Raw genomic sequence first — 22,978 nt, 5'->3', positions numbered from 1 at the left:
AATAAAGAAAAGGGTAACTAAAAGCAAATAGACTGTTCCCTAGTCAGGAATTTGGTTCTGCTCAAAGAAATGAGTAAATTACCCTCTGAAGTACAAAACTGGGCTCTAGGACTACTGCTGCTTCTAAGATTTTTGGGAAAAGTGAAGCCAGGGGCTGCCTTCTCCATCTGCATGTACCCTACATCCACACCATCATGCCATGCCTGGCACACGGAGAGCCCTTAGTATTTTCCCCTTCAGATTATGACAGGGGCACTTTGGGCTCTGCGGAGTCCTGAGATTGAGCCACTGTTCGGTGGTAGAAATTGTGGCTTTTGCTTGCATGAGGAGTGCTGTCAGGAGTCTATACTGCAAGTTCCCCAATGTTTTCCTTGATGATGAAGATTTGGTAACAACTTGCCACCAGATGGGAAGTCCTTAAGGGCAGGAATAGTTTATTTGTCTTTGCATCCTTAACTTCTGGCACAAAGCCAGGTATGGGAGGCAGTGAATAAATGCCAAACAATAACAAGTGAAATCCCAATGTGCTGATAAGGGAAATATCAGGAAAAGAGGAAGCACTGGAAGATGAAAGAATCCTACTACACTGTCAATATTTTGAATCAGAGACTAGAGAGAACACACTGTTTTACAGCCAGAGCATTTGGGAGATAACATGCATCCAGGAAGTGTGGGTTCCCTGAAAACAGGACTCCATGAACAAATCCGAAGCACAGAAATAAGCCCGTATATCTCACTAAAGCAAACTCTTAAGGCAGGTGCTACCTTGGCAGATTCCAAAATAATGTGATAAATGATAAACCAAGACATGGAATGCAGATTTTTCAAAATATCAATTATCAACATACCGGCTGACAGCATTTCCAAAGATGGAGCGAATATTGTCCACCGTTGTGGCATTGGGCAGTGTCCTAACATCGGCTACGGTCTCGCCTTGCTGATGAACAGAGCAGAAAATACAACTTACTGTCTCAGTTGTGAAGGAAACATCCTCAACTTAGTTCTTCAGGTGAAGTATTAAAAAAAAATCCCTTTTTCTAATATATAACCATCCCTTATAAACCAACCACTTACTTTTTTAACTGAGAAACTAATGCCTGAATTGTGTATTGAATACCTGGCAAAGAAAAGACAAGAAAATCGTCAGCAGAGTGGCCAAATGCACAATATAAGGCAGATTTCCCTACCGGTTAAATAAATCCGTAGGGTTAAGTGATTTAAACGGAGATACATACACTCAAGAATATCTCCATATATATTTTACCCACAGACTTCATGGAGATAACAATGCTAAATGTGGCAGAATCAAACAAAAAACAGTTTTTTTTTTCCTTTAATAGGGTTCTGACTACACTCAAGGATATTTCAATATAATCTCCTCCTTGCCCACAGTTTTACTTTCACAAACCCTTCAGGTCCACGTTGCATCTTGAGAACCTTGCCTTTACAACTCCTGAACTCTTTCCTTCTCTCCCAGAGCCCCTCAAGATAACCCCTCCCCTCACCCGCTTCTTCCTCAGTCCCAGGCTGTTCCAGCATCTTCCAGTCTTTTCTGTTGCCTATTATTTATTGATTACTCCTCCCTCCATAAGCCCCATGAACTGAAGGACTGTGTCTTGCAAAATGCATTCATGCAGCTGACAATAAAGAATTCACTTGACCACACCTAGATCCAAAACAGTCAACTAGAACTCCTTTATTTACAGGAGATAATTAACATTGATGCTGATTTATACAACTCCAGGGAAAAGCAAAGAAATTTGATGTATAAGTCTGTTCCATTTTATTAGGAGCAAATACTCATTTGGACTCATTGTTGTACTCATTTTGGAGTTATCAGAAATACCGAAAAAAGGTTAACAGATTTCTGCTACAATTCAAGGATGTGCAGGCTTAGAGAACCCATGTCAGATCCACCAACACCAGCAGGTGAAGTCAGTCTACGGTAGACATTATTTTCACCTGCCCTGAACCCTTTCTCCTTCTTCTTTTAACAGCCCCCAGTCTTTCTTTGGGAAACGACCTCATCCCCATTCCACCTGATGTACTCTTAGACTGCCAACCAAGGAATCTCCCCATAGACGGGGCACTTGACGAGGGGACCCAAGCCATGCCAATCTGATGTACTCTCCCAGGAAACAGACCCTTGAGTAGTCAGAAAAGAATGAAAACAACTGTACCAGGGCCACTATCAAATCCCCGAAGCCAGCCTGGTTTTCATCCTCCCCAGAAACCAGCTACTAACACTTCTTGCCACTTGGTGAGTCACTCTTAGCCTTCCAATAAATTTCTTTTGGACTCAAGTTGGCTAGAGTCCATCTGTTTTGCTTTCTACCAAAGAACCCTCAATGAAGAGACCATGCTCCTTCCTGGAGAGATCAAAGCCCAGAACCAGTGACTAAATCTTGACCAGAAACCATCTGTAGGCTAGAACACAATGTACTATTTTCCACCTAGCTCACCAACTGTTCTCAATTTTTTTTTTAAGATTTTATTTATTCATTCATTAGAGACACACACACACAGAGAGAGAGAGAGAGAGAGAGAGAAAGAGAGGCAGAGACACAGGCAGAGGGAGAAGCAGGCTCCATGCAGGGAGCCCTACTTGGGACTCGATCCCAGGTTTCCAGGATCAAGCCCTGGGCTGAAGGCAGCACTAAACCACTAAGCCACCTGGGTTGCCCAACTGTTCTCAATTTATAAGCACCGGCACACGTTCCTTCAGTGAGAGATCTCAAAAAATGACTCCCAGATTTTGGACTGTACCTGCCAACAACTTCCAAAATTTTCCCATACTCTTCACTTGGATTTTTTAAAGCTTTCCTCCTCGTGGATATGTTGTAAAAAAGGTCCTCCACCTGAAAATATAGATTTTTTTCTTGTAAATTCACAGAAATGCATGGAAATAAAGACTCAAGCTGTCTACCTAAAGCTGGCTAGCAGAGAATCCAACTATACTTACCAATGGTATAGTTCTAAGCACTGATTAGGGGAAGGGGCAAGAGATAAGTCAGCTTTAACAAACAAAGGAAATAAAGTATATTTTTTCTGCTTCCATATTCATTCATTGATTCCTCAAATAGGTACTGGGGGCTATCTCTGGGTCAGGCTCTTTGTGCTGAGAATACAAAGACAAATAAAGCACAGCCTTACCCAGGATAGTGAATGATTCAATGGGGCAAACGCAAATTTTCAAATAATTACACTATCACATGGCATCCAAACATACTTTTTAAAAGATTTTATTTGAGAGAATGAGCATGAGAAAGAGAGAGCACACATGCCCAAAGGAGCACCAGCAGTAGTGGGGAGGTGGGAGGCAGGAGGAGAGAGAAGCAGGCTCCCAGCTAAGCAGGGAGTCTGACGTGGAGCTCGATCCCAAGACCTGGGATCATGCCCTAAGTTGAAGGCAGATGCTTAACCTACAAAGCCACCCAGATGCCCTTAAACATATTTTTCAAACTAAGAATAATTAGAAAATTTGAGCTCATTTGGGCTTTTTGGAAATCACACTGTGATCACCCTATATACATGATCTGTCTTAACATGCATTTAGAAGCATACTTTCATTTCTGCCTCCTGCCTGCCTTACTTACCAAGGTTAGGGCTTAGAGCCTTCAGGGAAATGTCTGTGAGCTAGGGTTGGAGGTGGAGTGGTGGGACACAAAAGATGATAGTGGGGTACTTTAGGGGATTACACAACAAGAAAAGACGGAATGTGGCACCACACTAGACTCTCTCTGATTAATGATACAATCATATTACTCAAACACCCTCAGAGAGGCGAATATTCTTTATTCTACTTGAGAGATGGGAAAAGTGAGGTTAAGGGCCAGTAAACAACTTGCCTCTGGACACACAACCACTGAGTGGCAAGGCTGAGACTCTAACTCATGTCTTCTGGAGCCAAGTTTAAGGTTCCTTCAATGCCAACTACTTTGCCACTGATTTCTGCCATTCCAATAAAATAATCTCCCAGTCTGTCAAAACAGATGGAGGGAGCACACAGGCTACCATGTCACAAAAGCCAATTATCAGTCCTCCTGTTTGGAGAGCAGTATCTTGCTGTTTCTATTAACTAACAAAAATTCATTTTATTATTACTTTGAAAACTCAGAGACAATTTTATTCTTCATTTCAATATTCACACAAAGCTCTTTCCAAAAACTTATACTCCCCTGTACCATTCTTACCGTGATCTGGGTCCCCTGATTGCCTGCACACGGTTTAGGAGGAGCTTTCAGCTTTCCATCCGAATAAGTTGCTCTTAACAGAAAATATAAGAGATTATTAGCATCCAATAGAAGTGGAATATCTATCCAAAGAGTAAAAAGTGAATTATAACAACAATAGATTAAAGTATAGCCATGCTATCTACTGTCTTAATTGCCGTTTTCTTCTTTTTCTATTATTTCCATTATCATTCCAATTGGATACCAAAAAAAAAAAAACCAAAAAAAAACAAAAAAAAAAAACCCCTATACTTCTAGTAGATGTTGTTTTTTTAGTTCCTGAGTTTTGAGCTACAAAGAAATAGTTTTGACACTGCCTAAGGTGATGGTAAAATTTTTTCAATAATTCTGTAACCCTCTGGTGGGGCTACCACTTGACAGGCCGGCAGAGGCCCTGGTAATAAACAAAGGCCTTAGAGAACTCTTAATCTTAATCACTTTTCCCTAAAGTGCAAAACACTGTGCTAAGTGATCTAGAGAAGCAACTATTCAGCCTGGGGGCGGTGAAAGGGGTGAAAGCATCACAGAACAGATGACAATTCATCTGGGCTTTAGGGAGGAAGAGTTTCAGAGACCATCTAGGAAAAGAAAACATAGAAGCACAGAAGCTTTGGAACACCTGGCAGCTGGGAATTTGTGGAGAGCAGAGGCTAGAAAGGTGGACAGAGCACAGTGGGAGTGTGCTATTTAGGGTTGACTCTGGATTTCATATCACCATGGAAGGGAAGCCCCTGGAGCTCCCAAGCAGGAGCATCATATAATCCCAGTAGTAAAGAAACAGAATTTGTGTCCCAGGCTATTTAGGAAGACATTAATCCTCAAGTATCTCCCTGTTTTGTGAAAAGGAATTCTGATCATATCAGCACATCCAGATCCTAGGGCAAGTATAATTCATAGAGTCAAACTCCTCCAGCAACAGTGCTGTATACTCTAGAATGCTCCCTTTTCCATTAGGTATTTGGAGCTATTTTCTATATTAATTTATGAACAATCTGTATGATTAAAAAATTATTTTAAGGTACTCCTAAATTAGGTACTCCTACCTGTCCTCCACTAGTAAATGGCCAGTGCTTATAAAAACCAAGGTGTAACTATGATTCCTCAAATCCTGTTTTTGTTCTGTTCCAAGGCTGTCAGCCTTTGAAAGCTGTGCCAGTGGCCACCCATGGGAGGGGAAGCCAGCACAGGCACACACGTGTGGCAGGGAGCCAGGGGCTCACAGGCTAGCTAAGGTACCATGAGCCTCTATCACCCCACCAACAATCCTGTAATCAGACAAAGTGATACACTATTACAGCACACAAGGGCAGAATCACATCCGCATTTACCACCTACTTAGAATACATCTGGGTAATAGAGCTTATAAACACTTATATGTCACATCTTATCTGTTAAGAATCCATGAGTAAGATTATTATCTAATAATCACCCCTGTGCATTATCAACTGGTCCATAGAGAAAGAAAACTTATCCAAGATCTTGGTCAAAATAGATGACACTGGTGTTTAGAAAAGGTTAGAAAGGTTTTGAAATTTAGGCATAAAGCATGTTTCAGGATGAATACATGAATGAAAGCAGACTGCACCATACCTGTATGCACATTTTGCCTCAGCTGTTTTGGTTGTAATAGTAACATGCGCCACATGGCTGATGCTAGCCAAAGCCTAGGAGGAAAAGAAAATTGGAATTAAAGAAAAACTCACTGCTGGGTCACCCACTGTCACCTCATTAAAGAGAAGGGTGATCTAAATTACCCCTTCCATTTTGTATTAACAAATGGCAATAATGGGTATTTTGCTCACTTACTTTCATGATATTTAAAAAAAAAAAAAGGATATCAAATTGAATTTGTAGCATATTACCAGAACAAGGGGAAAATACATATTAGAAAAAGTGTAAAAAGAAACACCAGCGCATTTTAAAAATTTATTTTAAATCCAGTATAATTGGGGTTTCTGGGTGGCTCAGTTGGTTAAGTATCCAACTCTTGATATTGGTTCTGGTCATGGTCTCATGATCTTGACCTTGTGAGATCGAGCCCCACATTGGGCTCTGTGCAGAGTCTGCTTAAGGATTCTTTCCCTCTCCTTCTCCCTCTGTTCCCATGTGCATGCGTACACATGCTCTATCTCTCAAAGATAAATGAATAAATAAATCTTAAAAAAAGAAAAAAAAATAAATCCAGTATAGTTAACATACACTATTACATTAATTTCAGATGTGTAATTCAGTGATTCAATTCTGTAAGTTACTCAGTGCTCATCACAAGAAGTGTACTCTTAAGCCTCCTCACCTATTTCACCATCACCCCCACCCCTCCCCTCTGGTAACTATCAGTTTGTTTTCTATGGTTAAGAGTCAGCTGTTGGTTTATCTCTTAAATTCCACATATGAGTGAAATCATATAGTATGTGTCTTTCTTTGACTTATTTCACTTAGCATAATACACTCTAGCTCTATCCGTGTCATTGCAAAGAAATGCACCAGACTATAAATGTGTTAGCATCAAGTGTGTTCAAGCAGCAGAATTATAGGCATGCTTAATATTATTTTGAATGATTTGCCTTCCAAGAGTTTGGAAACTTGCCTTCAGAAATGGGGGCACTCCAAATACATAATGTTGCACACTATTACACAAAACGGTTTTCTGCAAGCACTTAGAGGTTTAGAAATGTAAATTTAAATTTTTTTTTTTTATTTTCTAAAGATTTTATTCATTCATTCATAAGAGACAGAGAGAGAGAGGCAGAGACACAGGCAGAGGGAGAAGCAGGCTCCATGCAGGGAGCCGAACGCGGGACTTGATCCTGGGACTCCAGGATCACGCCCTGGGCCGTAGGCAGGCGCTAAACCGCTGAGCCACCCAGGGATCCCCAATTTAAAATTATCTAATTAAGACAAAACAAATTTTTAAAAATGACCATTTCCCCCCCGTGTAACCAAGACTGGTTTCCTAGCCCACTGGAATCTGTTCCTCCTTTCACAAGAAGGACATTACAGAATATAAAAATGCAACCAGGCACTGTGATGGGGTATGTGTGACAGCAACTCAAAAGACAGTGAACACAGCCTGTGGCAGATTCAGTTCATTAATAAGGAGCATGGCTTAGGCTCAGAGAGTACCAGGTCCTAGCTGGATTTCCCTAGTTAATGTGACTGAGCTAATTTTCATCATTAAAAATGTAAATGATTTTGAGACCTGGGTGAGAAGGACATTAAATATATACAGTATATAAAAAAAACAAAAAATAAATAATAAAATAAAATAAATATATACAGTACATACTCCATCCCAGAACCCTGAGATCATGTTTAACCAAGTCAGATGCTTAATAGGCTGAGCCACCCAGTGCCCTACAGATGTTATTTCTATAAATTTACCCCAATTAGTAATTGAACAAAACATTGTATATGAATATATGAAAATTCACCAAGAAAATGGCAAAAACATAAATGTTCAACAGGAAATAATTTTTTTTTTAATTTTTATTTATTTATGATAGTCACACAGAGAGAGAGAGAGACAGAGACACAGGCAGAGGGAGAAGCAGGCTCCATGCACCGGGAGCCGGACGTGGGACTCGATCCCCGGTCTCCAGGATCGCGCCCTGGGCCAAAGGCAGGCGCCAAACCGCTGCGCCACCCAGGGTTCCCAACAGGAAATAATTTAAATAAACCATAGTACAATAATAAAATAGGTTAAAACATAACTATTAAAAATTACATAGAACTATATGCTGAATGAAAAAATACCAAGAGTATGTCATAAAATTATAAGATCCTATTTTAGTCTTAAAATGTTTTTATCTACTCTTTATATTGTATATTCCTGATGCATCACATAATTTTATTCACAAATATTCCCATATATATCTTATAAGAATTCCTCCAAAAAATATCATTTTTCTATTCTAAGAAAATCAACAATTTCTTCCTCTTTTTTTTTTTTTTTAAAGATTCTATTTATTTATTTGAGAGAGAGAGAGCATGAGCATGAGAGAGCACAAGCAGTAGAGAGGGAGGAGGACACCCAAAGAGCAGAGAGCCCAACTTGGGGCTCTAGATCATGACCTGAGCTGAAGATAGCCACTTAACCTACTGAGCCACCCAGGTGCCCCAACAACTTCTTCCTAAAACTGTCAAATAACAAATATGTTCAAATATCTGTCTCAAAATTTTTCTTTTTACAGTTTGCTCAAATCAGGATCCAAGTAAGATGTATGCATTGGAGCTGGTTCATATGCTTCTTAAGCCTCTTTTTTTTTTTTTTTCCTTTACAGAGTAAGCAAAAGGGCTCAAGACAGGGGTGGGATGGGGCAGAGGGAGAAGAGAGGGACTCGAATGCAGACTCTACACCCAGTGTACAGCCCAAGGTGAGGCTCGACCTCATGAACCTGAGATCATAACCTGAGCTGAAATCAAGAGTCTGAGGCTTAACCAACTGAGCCACTCAGGTGCTCCAAGCCTCTTTTAATCTACAGGTTTTTGCTTGCTCCTCCGCTTTTCTTCATTGTAGTTTATTTGTTGAAGGAAACAAACAAGACTTTTATCATGTAGTTTCCTAACTTCTGTATCATTTACCATGCTCCCTTGCTTCCTATATTTTCCCAGTACTGGCATTCAGGAAGTACTAATCAGATTCACATTTGATAATTTGACAAAAAACAAACAAACAAACAAACAAACAAAAAACCTTTGTAGATGGTGCTGCATTCTCTATTAAAATACACCTAACATCTTGGAAGGAGGGAAGGGGGAGCTGTATCTGTAGATAAGATAGTTTTCAGTGTGTTAAAGTACTTATGAACAATCCTTGGTTTTGGGAAATAAAATGTAATTAAGTTTGTTCAATTTGCATATATTTAACATGTAAAAAGCATCATATCTTATTTACCTCTGTTGAGAAACATATGTTGACCAATGGCAGAAATGTCATCACAGGAGGATATTCTACACATTTCTTTAATCTTCAGCTTACCTCACCTCGAAAGCCATAGGTAGAAATACTAGCTAAATCCTCAAAGGACTGCAGTTTACTTGTAGTGAATCTCTCACACACAATATCCAGATCTTCTTTCTAGAAGATACCAAAAAACAAGTAAATAATTATGGTATTCATTTTTCCAAATCTTGAATTCCCCTTTTCTTGACTGAATCCAAGAAGAAATCCCTCTTAAAAAAAAGAGTTATCAGCAGTAACTTCCTCACTTGGCATCCAGAATGCCACACACTGTCCCGATGTCCCTTCTCTCTCACTAGTCACATCTCTCATTTGCATTTGCTGGTTCCATCTCATCTTCGACTTTGGAGTAACCCAGGACTCCAGCCTTGGACCTCTTTGCTGTCTACACTCACTCTCTTTTTTTTTTTTTTTAAATATTTTATTTATTTATTCATGAAAGACACAGAGAGAGAGAGGCAGAGACACAGGTAGAGGGAGAAGCAGGCCCCATGCAGGGAGCCTGACGTGGGACTCGATCCTGGGACTCCAGGATCACACCCTGGGCCAAAGGCAGGCGCCAAACCGCTGCGCCACCCAGGGATCCCCTACACTCACTCTCTTGATGAGTTTTCCCAGCCACATGGATTTTATAGAAATCATTATTATTAGAAAACCTTTTTATTAAAAATCTACAAAGGCATTTAATTACAGTAAAATATACATTAAAAAACTTCACCATTGTAACCATTTTTTAAGATTTTATTTATTTATTCATGAGAGACACAGAGACACAGGCAGAGGGAGAAGCAGGCTGGACGTGGGACTTGATCCCAAGTCTCCAGGATCAGGCCCTGGGCTGAAGGCGGCACTAAACCGCTGAGCCACCCGGGCTGCCCTAACCACTTTTAAGTGTACAGTTCTGTGGCCTTAAGTGTATTTGCACTATAGTCCAATCATCACCATCATCCACCTCCAGAACCCTTTCATCCTCCCAAACTGAAACTCTGTCCCTGTTAAACGATAACTCTCCATCTTCCCCTTGCCAAGCCCCCTTGCAACCACCATTCTACCTTCTATGAATGGGACTACTCTAGGAACCTCCTAGAAGACAAATCATATAGTATTTGTCCTTTCGTGACTGGCTTATTTCACTTCACATAATATCTTCAGGGTTCATGCGTGTTGCAGCATGTGTCTGAGTTTGAATTCTCTATAAGGCTGAATAATATTTCAATATATATATATCACATTTTTAAATCCCCTCATCTATGTAAACCTGGGTTGCTTCCAGCTTTCGGCTATTGTGAATATGCTGCTATGAACTGGGTGGGGTGTACAAACCTCTTCAAGACCTTGCTTTTAATTCTTTGGACTATATACTTACCAGATCTACTGAATCACATGGTAAATCTTTCTTAATTTTTTTCAGGGATCAGCAGGCTATTTTCCATAGTGGCTACACTATTTTACATTCCCACTAACAAATGCACAAAAGTTCTAATTTCTCTATATCCTTTAAAATACTTGTTATTATATTGTTTTTATAATTGCCATGCTAACAGGTGTCAAATAGTATGTCATAGCTACTTTTACTCGTATTTCCCTAACGACTTGTAACGTTCAGCACCTTTCCACTGGAGTCTCATGGTTTTTAATGCCATTAAAATGCAACACACTAAATTTTTATCTACAGTCCAAACCTCTACTCTGCCCTCCAGATTCACACAGTTACTCAACTAAGAGCCATCTCAAGTTTAACATGCACCCAAATGAATTTCTGATCTGCCTCAAATGTGTTTCTTCCATAGGCTTTCTCATCAGTAAATGGCAACTCTTTTTTTCCATTTGCACAGGCCAAAACCTTGAAATCATTCTCGACTCCTCTTTCTCCTACACCATGCATCAGCATATTCTGAGAGCTTTGTCTTCATAATCATTGCAGGATCTCAATGCTTCTTGCCTCTCTACTGCAACCAAATTGGTCCAAGGCACAGTCACCCCTCTCTTGGATCCTCCAAGAGTCCTTTTCTCACTGCCTTTGTCCTGGCCTGCTATAGACTATCTTCTACGTTCTAAACAAAGGGTTCTTATAAAACTCACCAAGCCATGTCACCTCTTTGCTCAAAACCCTCACAGTATCCCACCTTATTTAGACTAAAAGTTAAAGATTTTACAAGGGCCCATGGGGTCCATTATGACCAGCTTACTCATCTCCTACTATTTCTCCATTTCTTCACCCTGTTAGAAGCCTCACTCTGGCCTCCTTGCTGGTCCTTAAACAAGTCAAGTGTACTTCCATTTCATGGTCTTTGCATGTTCTCTCTGCCCAGAACATTCATCCTTTAAGCAGCCTCATGACTCTATCCTTGGCCTTACTTTCCTGAGTAAGTGTCCAGCTTTGACTTGGTACTCAATATATATTTATCACTAGTATTGAATATTTCAGTTTAAAAAAAATCCCATCCACAAAAGCCCAGTTTCCCAGAAACAGAACAGAGAAACAGAACAGAGAAGGGCTCTCAGTCACTTCCTGTAGATGTATCCCACAGAGCACACAAACAGCCTGCTCCTCTGAGGTTCTACTTACCCTAATCCCAGTGCCATTGTCTTGGATCTGAATCAACTTGAGGCCTCCCTCTTTAACAACCACTTGGATACTGGTGGATTTTGCATCTAAACTGGCAAATCAAACAGAGAAAAAAAAGTATTATTCTCCAACTATTCTAACGTACGTATCTTAATATGAGCCAAACTGTAAGAACAAATTCCCAATAAATAGAAGACTGATTAATGTGTTTTTCCTCCATTTTTCACAGACTCTGTGACTACACTGTAATGAGTTTACATGCTGTGTGAGAGAGGGGGAAGAGAGAGGCATGAGGAGGCATTTCCAATAAGACATTCAACATCATTTCTGTTCCTCTGGGAAAGTAAGTGAAGTTAAAAGTAGGATCATTTTACCATGTGCCTACTTCTTACCTTCTTCTCAATTAATTTTGTCATTTATTACTTCAATTTTATTCAGCCTCAGGTTCCCAAGTGACCCTAATAAGATGCCATTTCAAAAAACCATTTGTATTTTTCTATTTATTCCCTTTTAAGAAAATTCATTTTGTGGGGGACAGAGAGAAAAATGGCAATGCAGAGAGTTGAGAAGCCAATAAATCTTTTGTACTTTCAAAGAGTAGCCAACAATCACAGAGAGCACAGACTACGGAAAACAAATTCAGTCTGTGGCTGCAAGAGAAAGAAAAGTAATCTGCTCCTCAAGCAGAAAAGTCTTTCTTCTAAAATAAGGCAGTAAGGGGCAGCTGGGTGGCTCAGTGGTTGAGCATCTGCCTTAGGCTCAGGTCTGGGGGAGGGGCCCGGGGAGCCCGAGATCTAGTCCCCATTGGGCTCCCCGCAGGGAGCCTGCTATTCCTTCCGCTTCTGTCTCTCATAAATACACAAAATCTTTAAAAAAAAAAAAAAAGATAGTAAGTTACTTAAATGTTAAAGACCTTCCTCAGAAGCCCATGAATTGAACTCTTGATTTGCATATTAAAAAGAGCATAACTGGACTCCACGCGGAACCAGTGACAGGCCCCTCAGCTGTTATGCTGGTTTGGCTGTGCGTGGAGCGGCAGCGAATCGCCGCGTCGGGGAGCCCCGGCGTGGGTGGAACCCGCTGCCTCTACGGGAGATGAAGGGACAGGCGCCGGCCGCTCCCGCCCCTTCCCTTCCCTCAGAGGCCCTTGCTGCCCCGTCCCTTCAGTCCCGTTCCCCGAGCGCTGGTTTATGTTTTCACAACAGACCTCCCTACGCACCCACCAGTCTTCGTGGGCCATTTTGTTCTTTCACCGTTATTTATTTTATTAGCATCAATTGATTTCAGCACGAAGGTGACGCTTAGGTACATCATGAGCACGTCTTTTTTGAAGTTTATGGTTGACACCCGCCTTTCTCTCCAGGTTCTTAACCTCTTCCTTCCAGTGACACGGCTAAACTTAAGAATCCACGGGAAACTCCCTAAAATCAGGAATCTTCGATGTGCCCCCCCAACCCCCAAAAAACACGAAGAAAGGAAAGGGAGGAAAACACTAAGTTGGGTCACTAATTTGGCAATAGGGAAAATCACAAATTAAATCCTTAGTCCGTTGGCCTGTCCTAAATCCTCGACAATTTACTTGGAATAAAAAGAAAATGAATTGAACGGATTATTTTTGGAATAAACAAGGAACGTTAATATGCATAACACGGTACCCTCCGAAGCATGAAGAGACCCCCCCCCCCAACGAAAATGTGTATGCATTTAAAATTTCGCCCCTTCCGCACATACAAGTTTAAAGGCAGCTCCGGTAACTGACGGCGCCATTACAACAGTACTAGGTAGCCCCCACCGGCGGGGCCCACAGCCCTCTCGCGAGAGCGCCCAGGAACTCGCGTTACGCGGGAAGCCAGGAGGCAGGATCCCGCGGCAACTGGCGCCGTGCGCATGCCCGTAGGCGCCTCCGCCCGGGGCAGGGAGGCGTGTCCGCACTCCATCCTGAAGAGGGGCCTGTTAAGTCGTAGCTGACCAGGAAGCCCGGCTCCACTCCCTCCGTACCAGTTCTCAATCATCTCCTTGATGGCATTAGCCGGCCGCTGGATAACTTCCCCTGCCGCGATGCGGTTCACCACTGTCTCGTCCAACCGCCGAATAACCCCCGCTACGAGCGACATTTTGGCGCCAGAGGAGCCCAAGTCCCGTCGAGACGCTCACCGGAAGTGACTTCAACCAATCACCTCAGGGTTTCGTGCTCACGTCTTTCCACCCACTTTGTTTACGCGGTCTTGTCCCACCTCCCCTCGGCAGTCGCTGCGGAGCACGGGAGCTCTTGATTGGGCAGCCGCCTGCCAGTCAAGTGTCCAGTCCTAGCGCACGGCTTCGGGCCGCCGGCTACAAGCGTGTGCGCCTGCGCTCTGTCGGCTCTCCCCATTGGCTCGCTCCTGGGCTAAGGCAGACGAAATCTGCAGCCAATAGGAAGGCGGGGGCCGCAGACGGAGGTTGGTGTCCCCCTGCTGGGGTGATTTGGCGCAGAGCGGAGGAGGCGCCTGCTCCCGCGCCCGCGCCCGCGCCCGCTCCTCCCCTCTCCTTGCGGCCTCTCGGAGGTCGGCCCTATTCTCGTGGCCTGCAGTAAAATGTGGATGACGCCCAAGAGGAGCAAGATGGAAGTCGACGAATCTCGCGTTTTCCGAGCCGAGTGGACCCAGCGCTACTTGGTGGTGGAGCCCCCGGAGGGGGAGGGGGCCCTGTGCCTGGTCTGCCGCCGCCTGGTCGTGGCCACCCGCGAGCGCGACGTCCGGCGCCACTACGAGGCCGAGCACGACTACTACGAGCGGTATGTGGCGGAGGGCGAGCGCGCGGCGCTGGTGGAGCGTCTGCGGCAGGGCGACTTGCCGGTGGTCGCCCCGCTCACCCCCGAGGAGAGGGCTGCCCGCGCAGGCCTCGGGCTCGCCCGCCTCCTGGCCTTGAAGGGTCGCGGCTGGGGCGAAGGGGACTTCGTGTACCAGTGCATGGAAGTGATGCTGAGGGATGTCCTGCCCGATCACGTAGGCGTCCTGGATGGTGTGGACTTATCTCCGGAGGTCACGCGGCAGAGGGTCCTGAACATTAACAAGAACCTACGCAGCCAGCTCTTCGACAGAGCCAAGGACTTCAAGGCCTATTCCCTTGCCTTGGACGACCAGGCCTTTGTGGCCTACGAGAACTACCTGCTGGTCTTTGTCCGCGGCGTGGGCCAGGACTTGGAGGTGCAAGAGGAGCTTCTGACCATCATCAACCTGACTCGCCACTTCAGCGTTGGTGCCCTCATGGCGGCCATCCTTGAGGCCCTGCAGACCGCAGGGCTTAGCTTGCAGCGAATGGTTGGACTGACCACGACCCACACTCTGAGGATGATCGGTGAGAACTCGGGACTGGTGTCGTACATGAGGGAGAAGGCTGTAAGCCCCAACTGTTGGAATGTTATCCATTATTCAGGATTCCTGCACTTGGAACTGCTGAGCTCCTACGATGTAGACGTAAATCAGATCATAAATACTATCTCAGAATGGATAGTTTTGATTAAGACCAGAGGTGTTAGGCGCCCCGAATTTCAGGCTTTACTGACTGAATCTGAATCGGAGCATGGCGAAAGGGTTAATGGACGATGCCTGAACAATTGGCTTAGAAGGGGGAAAACTCTAAAACTAATATTTTCCCTGCGGAAAGAGATAGAAGCATTCTTGGTGTCAATAGGGGCAACGACAGTCCATTTCACAGACAAGCAGTGGCTTTGTGACTTCGGCTTCTTGGTGGATATTATGGACCACCTTCGAGAGCTCAGTGAGCTACTGAGAGTCAGTAAGGTCTTTGCTGCTGCTGCCTTTGACCATATCTGTACCTTTGAAGTGAAGCTGAATTTACTGCAGAGACATATTGAGGAAAAAAATCTAACACACTTTGCAGCCTTCAGAGAAGTTGTTGATGAGCTTAAACAGCATCTTAAAGAAGATCAAAAAATATTTGATCCTGATAGGTATCAAGTGGTGATCTGTCGTCTACAGAAAGAATTTGAGAGACATTTCAAGGACCTCAGATTCATTAAAAAGGACTTAGAACTGTTTGCAAATCCTTTTAACTTTAAACCTGAATATGCACCTATTTCGGTAAGGGTGGAGCTAACAAAACTTCAGGCGAATACTAACCTTTGGAATGAATACAGAGTCAAAGACTTGGGGCAGTTCTATGCTGGATTGTCTGCTGAATCTTACCCTATTATCAAAGGGGTTGCCTGTAAGGTGGCATCCTTGTTTGATAGTAATGAAATCTGCGAAAAGGCTTTTTCGTATTTGACTCGAAACCAACACACTTTGAGCCAGCCATTGACAGACGAGCATCTCCACGCCCTGTTTAGGATTGCCACAACTGAAATAGAGCCGCATTGGGATGACCTTGTGAGAGGAAGAAATGAATCCAATCCATAAGCCTTGGTAGTACAACACTGAGACACTCAAAGAGATTCTTATTCTAAGAGCAAACATTTGTCTGATTATTCGAGTTAACTAATTTGGATTGTGGCAAGGCACCAAGTTTATTCATCCAACTTGATCACGATTCAGATTCTTCTGACATGTTTTTTTTTTTTTTTTCATCTCAAGAGGCAGCATGGGACTGAGACATGCAAACACCTTTTTTAAAAATTTAATTTAATGACAAAGTCATTGTCTTTTGCTTTTGTGATATAATTGTTTTTAAAGAAGTTCATTATTGATGTGAGTTGAATTAGAAGTATGTTTTGAAGAAATTTTAGCTCTTATTTTAACAAAGTGTTAAAATTCTGATGCATATGGTCTGAAGTAATCAACTCCTTAAATATATGTTTGAGCCAGTTTGCAGAAACTCACATAGCAAGTTCAGAAGTTTCTGAAAAGGAAGAACGTACATACAGTGGAGGTATTTTGTCTAATTATCAAAATGTTTGAGACTATTTTTTTTAAACATTTTTCTGAGTCTGAAGTAAATACAGATTCCTCTCACCCCCGCCCCCTCCTGCCCTATCGATAATATTACCAGTAGAAGAAAATAATCATACAAAATTTTAGTTAGAGGAGTAAGAATTATTTTTAAATTGCTGGTTTAGGAGGCTTCCTGCATTTTGGAAATCAGACTATCCAGTTATTGGGGGTCTCCCCTGAATTTTTCACACTTGGGTGCTGTTTTATCAGCTTGCCTATTAAAGGACTACGGTAAGTATAGAATCTTAATGGTTGCCCATTAGTAGTAATTCTTTATTCTACTCCAGACAAGTTTGGCCCTATCAAAAAAGGATGACAATAAGATTATTAAGATTATTGCTCTCCAGGATCAGGAGGTGTGAGATATTTTAGCTTTATGCATGGGTGTTACTGCTTTATAAAGAAATCCTGTTTAAAGGAAACTCTTTATTTTAAAGTGATATGACGTCAGATTGTGTTAGCTGCTGGAAGTGGATTTATTATAGAACTTAAAACTGCCCCACACATTTTGTATTTAAGGTAGTGCACAGGTAGAAATATTTGACTCTCAAGCAGTTTTATTAACAGGTTGTAGCAAATCCATATTTCTAGTGAGACATCTGCTTTATGCTAAAACAGTAATTTTCAAACTTCTGTTAACCATAAAAAGGAAATCTTACGGTAAGCTAAATATGTAAAATGAGTTAAAAGCAGGACCCAACTTAGAGGTCCTTTCAAGTACAATTTGCAAACTTGTGCTGAAGTCCTGTCTTCACTATTGTAACACGCTATTCTGTGGTCACTGATCCAGCAAATTCATGGAACCAGGATGCAACCAACAATTTAGAAGGAATTGCCTGAGTAATCAAAATAGATGTCATAGAGCTCAGGAACCAAGATTGTGTCAGTGGTTCTCAACCAGAAGCAGTAAGTCCTGTTTCCGGAGGTTGTTGGAAAATGGAGGGGTTTTTTTTTGTTGTTGTCAGACTGATCTGGGGGGATTTTGCTGGCATTTAAGCATGAAGGACCCCCCACCCTACCCCACCCAGCGCCCCTGCAGTACATAGGACAGCCAGGCACAATGGAGAATTCTGCTTCCCAAAGTGCCAGTAGATTCCCCGTTGTAGATTATTTTAATTTGAGGGACAGGGCAAATTACCAGTAGAAGCAGGATGAGAAAGGCAGGTCAGGCAAGCTGACACTACTTGTAGGGGAAACTAATTCCAGCATTCCAGGTTTGGCTGATAAGGTGAGGTAAAGGCTGTGATAGATTCTGGTAGCTCAGAGTAGCATTTATAAGTCAGTTTTATATTGAACCAGACTAAAGCGCTCTATTCTGTTAAACGTAATTAGAGCAGAAAAGCAATTATTTAACAAGCTAGTAATCGAGAATGGTCAAGTTGATATTTTTGGTTAACAGGCAGTAAGCTTAAATATCTGGGAAAACAGTGAAAAACCAACCAACCCCCTCTACCCACACCCCCACCCACACCCCAATCTACCGGTAATTTGCCAGTAGTTTGGAGCATTCTCTTTAATGGCATTTGCTTTACTGAAAGTGTTTGGAGGACCTGCTTCTGCTTTCCTACTCTAGTTCCTAAAATATTGAAGTCTTGTACATTTTGTGAAGTTCCACTATATATTTTGCTTAAGGTAATAAAACTAGTTTGCATCATGTAGTCACTGAGTTGGGGTGGAGATACAAGCTAAGGATTTAAAATTGACCCTAAATAATAGAGAATTTGCTATAAACTAGTCTTGTTTGTAAAAAAAAAAAAAAAAAAATGTGTGTATATTACTGTTTTCTGTATTAAGTAATTCTGTAACTGCATGGCAGTCTTTTAAATTTTGTTTTGTTTTTACAAAATAGTTGTTACTGGTCCTGTTGTATCAGTGAATATAGTTAAAATAAGTATTATTTAAAAAAAAAAAAAAAACTTTTGTCCCTATATCTCCCACTCCTACTAGTTTTCTGAAAAGCTTTGTCTGTATTCCCAGTCTGTCAGTGCCGCTCAAACTACTCTACCCAGCTAGATCCTTGTCAGCGTTCTTACCCTCTTTGACACCACTGACTACTTTTCCTTGAAGTACTTGTATATGTTGGCTTCAGGGGTAGCTACTATCTGCAGGTATGCTTTCTCAGTCAGCTTCGTAAGCACTTCTTTCCCTTACATGTTTGTGTTCTTGTGATTTTAAAATTTTGCTTCAGAGCTACTTTCTACATCATCTTAGCTGCTCTCATCTCTGTCCGTGGTCAGTTACCATCTATAAGCAAATGACCCCCAAATTCATATCTGCTTTCTAGGCCTTTCCTAATTCACATATCTATCTAATTGCTAACTCAAATCACTCTGCTGTCTCATGGACACCACAGCATGCCATTGATCTTGCCCCCAACCTGCTCCTCTTCTGTTCCCTCTTTCAGTGGATGGCACTACTGCTACCAGTTGCCCTAGCCCAAGCCAAAAACTGATCTATCCATGACTCTTCATCACATCTGCTCACAAAAACCTTTGTGTTAAGTCTACTGTCTAAGGTTTTTCTCACTTCTCCAGTGCTACCATGCCAATTCAGGCCATCAGGCTACCTAAATTATAGCAACAGCATCCATGTTAGTCTCTTTTTCTCTGGTTTTGATCCTTTTTAACGCTGTAGCCAGATTGTTCCAAAAGACCTACCTGGTCATATCTCTCCACTGCTTTCACCACTGCATAGGGTAAGATACAATTTCTGTTCATCTTTGAGGTCTCAGTTTAAATACCACCTCCTCTAGGAAGTCTTCACTGATGCCCTCTAGACCAGGTGCTCCCACTGCGCACTCTCTCTAAATACCCTTTTCTTTTCCCAGCCTCACACTTGGCACATTTTGTTGCTACGTCTTTATTGATCACTGTTAGACTGTAAGCTTTCCGAGGGCAGGGACCGTGCCTTGCTAGCTGTTCTGTCTGTAGTGCTTAGCACAATGTCTGGCATTCCAATAAAAGCTTGGATGAATAAATATGCGTGTAGTGTTTTCTGATCTTTGAAGCTCTTTCACAGTCTCATTTGACCTTCACTGAGGTCTTCCTGCCTTAGTTTGTTTGTTGGGTCATTATTATTCACGTATTACGAATTAGGAAATGAAACTAAGTTCTTTGTGACTAGAGAATTGTATTCCCAGAATTTAGCTCAGTGCTTGGCATGTGGCTCAATTATTTATTATGTGAGTGTTGTTGAGGAAACAATCTTAGATTGCAATTTGCCCTAGTAAATGTAAGTAGTAAAGCCAGGATTCAAACCCAGGTATACTTACATAACTCTATGGAATGTTAAGAAGTCTTAGTTTCGTTTCTTTTTCTTTTTCTCTAATTTTCAAAGGTAGAGTTCCAAAGGAATGTAGATGAAAAAGGTGGACAGCTATTTAGTGAACTAAAACAATAAATACTTCAGTAATTAAAAAGTTACACTCAGCATTAGAAAAAGATAATGCTGTTTAAAATATTCATTTTCCTTTTGTAAAGTATCAATCCTAGAAGAAAATGGCATACTATTTACTTGCTACTTTCCTTTACAGATGATTTCTGGCTCTTCTGGGATTTAAAAGTAAGTAAATTTGATAAAGTATTAGAGGAATGACTCTGTCTTCCTGGTGTCCCTAGATACCCAGTTCTCTTGCTTTCTTGCCTATAGAATGTCCTCATCAATTCTCCAAGGATGATGACCCAAAAGTAACATGTAGTCAAAGTGTATGTCTTAGATTTGCTGTATTTCTTTGCTTTCTTGTTCACGTGCCTCTGAACTTAATATCTGGGTAACTGGGGCTTTTGGGGTGTTGTGGAAGAACTATACCCATAGTCTTTTTTCTCCTTGAGCCATTTTGTCCAATTTAAGGGATTAACCAGTGTTACACTTAGTTGGACTTTGAGTCTGAGGCACATTAGCTCATCCAGAAATCTTAACAGTAGGTGTGATAGTCATCCAGTGATCTTTGCTGCAAAACTGAATTTCAGTGGGTTTCTTTAATTCTTTGAATTAAAGAATTTCTCTTTAATCTTTTCATAATTGAGAAGTGGCCTCATCCTATCTAGTAAGTACTCAAATTTGTGAACTCTGCCCCCTTTCATTTCTGCTTGCAAATTGATGAATTCTGAGGTCATCTCTTTTCTATACATTTTGTCAAATGCAGCCAATAGCAACCATAAAACATTTTGTTTTCCTTCCCGCCCCGTTAGTAAAGGATAGATTCTGTGCCTTCCAGGCTTTCCCAGGAGACAGTTTCACACTCCATAACATGATTTGCCCCATAAGTTATTTCTTCCATCCTCTGGTAACAGTTTCCTGAATGCCTACCAACTAAGCCAATGTGTGGTATGTTTAAGTTTTTTATTTAAGTGGTGCCAATTTCTGTATCAAGATGGACAAAGTTGTTGTAGAATAACAACCACAAAATCTCCATAACTTTTCTCTTACAACTTGGCTAGGGACTTTGCTCGAGGTCAAGGGTCACCAAACTGCAGTCCACAGACAATTTCCATCCTGTTGCCTGTGTCTGTAAATAAAGTTTTATTGGAAGACAGCCTTTCCCACTTATTTATGGCTATGGCTGCTTTTGTTCTATGATGGCAGAATTGAAATAGCTGTGACAAAGAATGCATGCCTCACAGAGTCTAAAATATTTACTATGTGACCCCACAGAAAATGCTCACCGATCCCTGCTCTAAGTTGTCCTCATTCTGGGACTCAGGTTAACCAAGCAGATAGCATGTAGGATGTGGCTGCTCATTTTGGGAAATGAAAACAATACAGCAAATCCCTTATAGGCTCTTAAAGCACTTTCACTGACCAAAACAAATCCCATGGTCACACCAAAGTTCAAGGAAGAGTGTAATCCTTCCATGTGCCTCAGAAGAAAACCAGAAATATTTGGAAGACAGCACTAGATTAACACATGGTTATATCTCTCCATTTATATAATTTCTTTAAAAATATTTTTTTATTGAGGTATATTCACTAAAGTGTAAATATTAAATGTATGCTTCAGTGGATTTTTATATACACCCTTGAACCCATCACCCAGATCAAGACACCAAACATTTCTAGCACCCCAGCAGATGCCCTCATGTCCCTCTTGCACACAGAAACTCTATTCTGACCTTTATCACCATAGTTTGCTTTTGTCTTTTCAAAGCTTCATGTAAATGTAATAATTATATGTGCTCTTGTGTCTTTTGTTCAATACTATGTGACTCATCCATGTTGCATGTAGCAGCAGCATTTTTTACTTCTGTGCAGTATTCCATTGTAGGACTGTACTGCAATTTATAAATCCATTCTACTGTTGATGAAAATTTTGATTGTTTCCAGTTTGTGATTATTATGAATAAAGTTGCTATAAACATTTTCGTATCTGTCTTTCAGTGAATATGTGCACACACTTCTCTTGTTATACTCTGGTATATACCCAACTCCCACACTATCCTGTAATTATTCATACAGCAACCAGAGTGATCCCTGTTGTAAAATATAAATCAGACCACGCCAATCCTCTGCTCAAAATCTTCCAATGGCTTAGTATTATAATTAGAATAAAATCCAATGTCTTTATTGTGGTCTACAAAATCCTGAATGATCTGCACCCCAAAGTAACCCTTTTTTCTTTCTCCTCTGTCTTCCGTTGTAGCCTTCAGTCCCTTTCCCTATCCTTAGTCACTCTTACTGGACACTGTGATTTGGAAAATCAAGATAAATTATTGACCCTGTCCCTAAAGTGTTTGTTATGTACATAGATAATTTTAACAAGCCATGACACTGGTTTGTGTTAAATCAGTTACTACTTCTGTAAGGAATAAGCCAAATTTGCCCTATGATTAATTAGGGTAAAATAATTTACAATTATAAAAGTGTAAAGTAAATTGCAATCCCTGGGAGGGGTTTAGAGAATAAGATTAAAATGTAAGATCTCCCTGATAAATTAAAAAAATGTGTAAGGTCTTGCATTTTAGTTCTGCTGATCGTGAATTAGAGTTCACCAACTTGACTACTCTCACAACTTACTATTTCTTATTACATGTTGACTTCCTTGAGGGATAGGAGGGGGCTGGGGGTAGGGGTGAGAAGCATTGGAATAAATAAAGAAGTGCTAATATTAAGCGTGTTCCAAAATAGCACCTCATGACAAAGGGCCTCCTTAAACATTGTACCATTATTGACACGTTGTTGAGTATTGTAAAATAACAAAGATTTAGACATAAGCTCTTTCCACATTTTTTACTTTATTGATATATAATTGAAGTACAATAAGCTGCACAGTTCAAAGTATAAAACGTGA

At 41.4% G+C, this 22,978-nt stretch overlaps 2 protein-coding genes across 6 annotated transcripts in view; one reads left to right on the top strand and one right to left on the bottom strand.

Moving 5' to 3' along the window:
* MLH1 (mutL homolog 1) overlaps nucleotides 1-13,932 on the bottom strand; it is a 49,038-nt gene extending 35,106 nt beyond the window's left edge. The window contains exons 1-8 of one of the 5 annotated variants that reach the window (XM_038570370.1): nucleotides 13,760-13,932; nucleotides 11,762-11,852; nucleotides 9,211-9,309; nucleotides 5,823-5,896; nucleotides 4,194-4,266; nucleotides 2,767-2,858; nucleotides 1,075-1,117; nucleotides 849-937 (exon numbers count right to left, since the gene is read on the bottom strand). In XM_038570370.1, coding sequence (XP_038426298.1) covers nucleotides 849-937; nucleotides 1,075-1,117; nucleotides 2,767-2,858; nucleotides 4,194-4,266; nucleotides 5,823-5,896; nucleotides 9,211-9,309; nucleotides 11,762-11,852; nucleotides 13,760-13,875 — 677 coding nt within the window. In that variant the 5' untranslated portion in view covers nucleotides 13,876-13,932. Of the gene's footprint in view, nucleotides 1-848; nucleotides 938-1,074; nucleotides 1,118-2,766; nucleotides 2,859-4,193; nucleotides 4,267-5,822; nucleotides 5,897-9,126; nucleotides 9,310-11,761; nucleotides 11,853-13,492; nucleotides 13,642-13,759 lie in introns of those variants that run through there. The other 4 variants (XM_038570372.1, XM_038570374.1, XM_038570371.1 and 1 more) reach the window with 4 other exon arrangements.
* EPM2AIP1 (EPM2A interacting protein 1) lies at nucleotides 13,665-22,052 on the top strand. Its single transcript, XM_038570402.1, has 2 exons — nucleotides 13,665-16,923; nucleotides 20,225-22,052. Exon 1 carries the CDS (start codon nucleotides 14,335-14,337, stop codon nucleotides 16,159-16,161), a length of 1,827 nt encoding a protein of 608 aa, XP_038426330.1. The 5' UTR covers nucleotides 13,665-14,334; the 3' UTR covers nucleotides 16,162-16,923; nucleotides 20,225-22,052.
* Nucleotides 22,053-22,978: the final 926 nt, after the last annotated feature.

Source organism: Canis lupus, chromosome 23 (genome assembly GCF_011100685.1).
Source record: "Canis lupus familiaris isolate Mischka breed German Shepherd chromosome 23, alternate assembly UU_Cfam_GSD_1.0, whole genome shotgun sequence".
In the NCBI taxonomy this organism is placed as follows: domain Eukaryota; kingdom Metazoa; phylum Chordata; class Mammalia; order Carnivora; family Canidae; genus Canis; species Canis lupus.
This window is presented reverse-complemented; position numbering and strand designations above follow the sequence as displayed.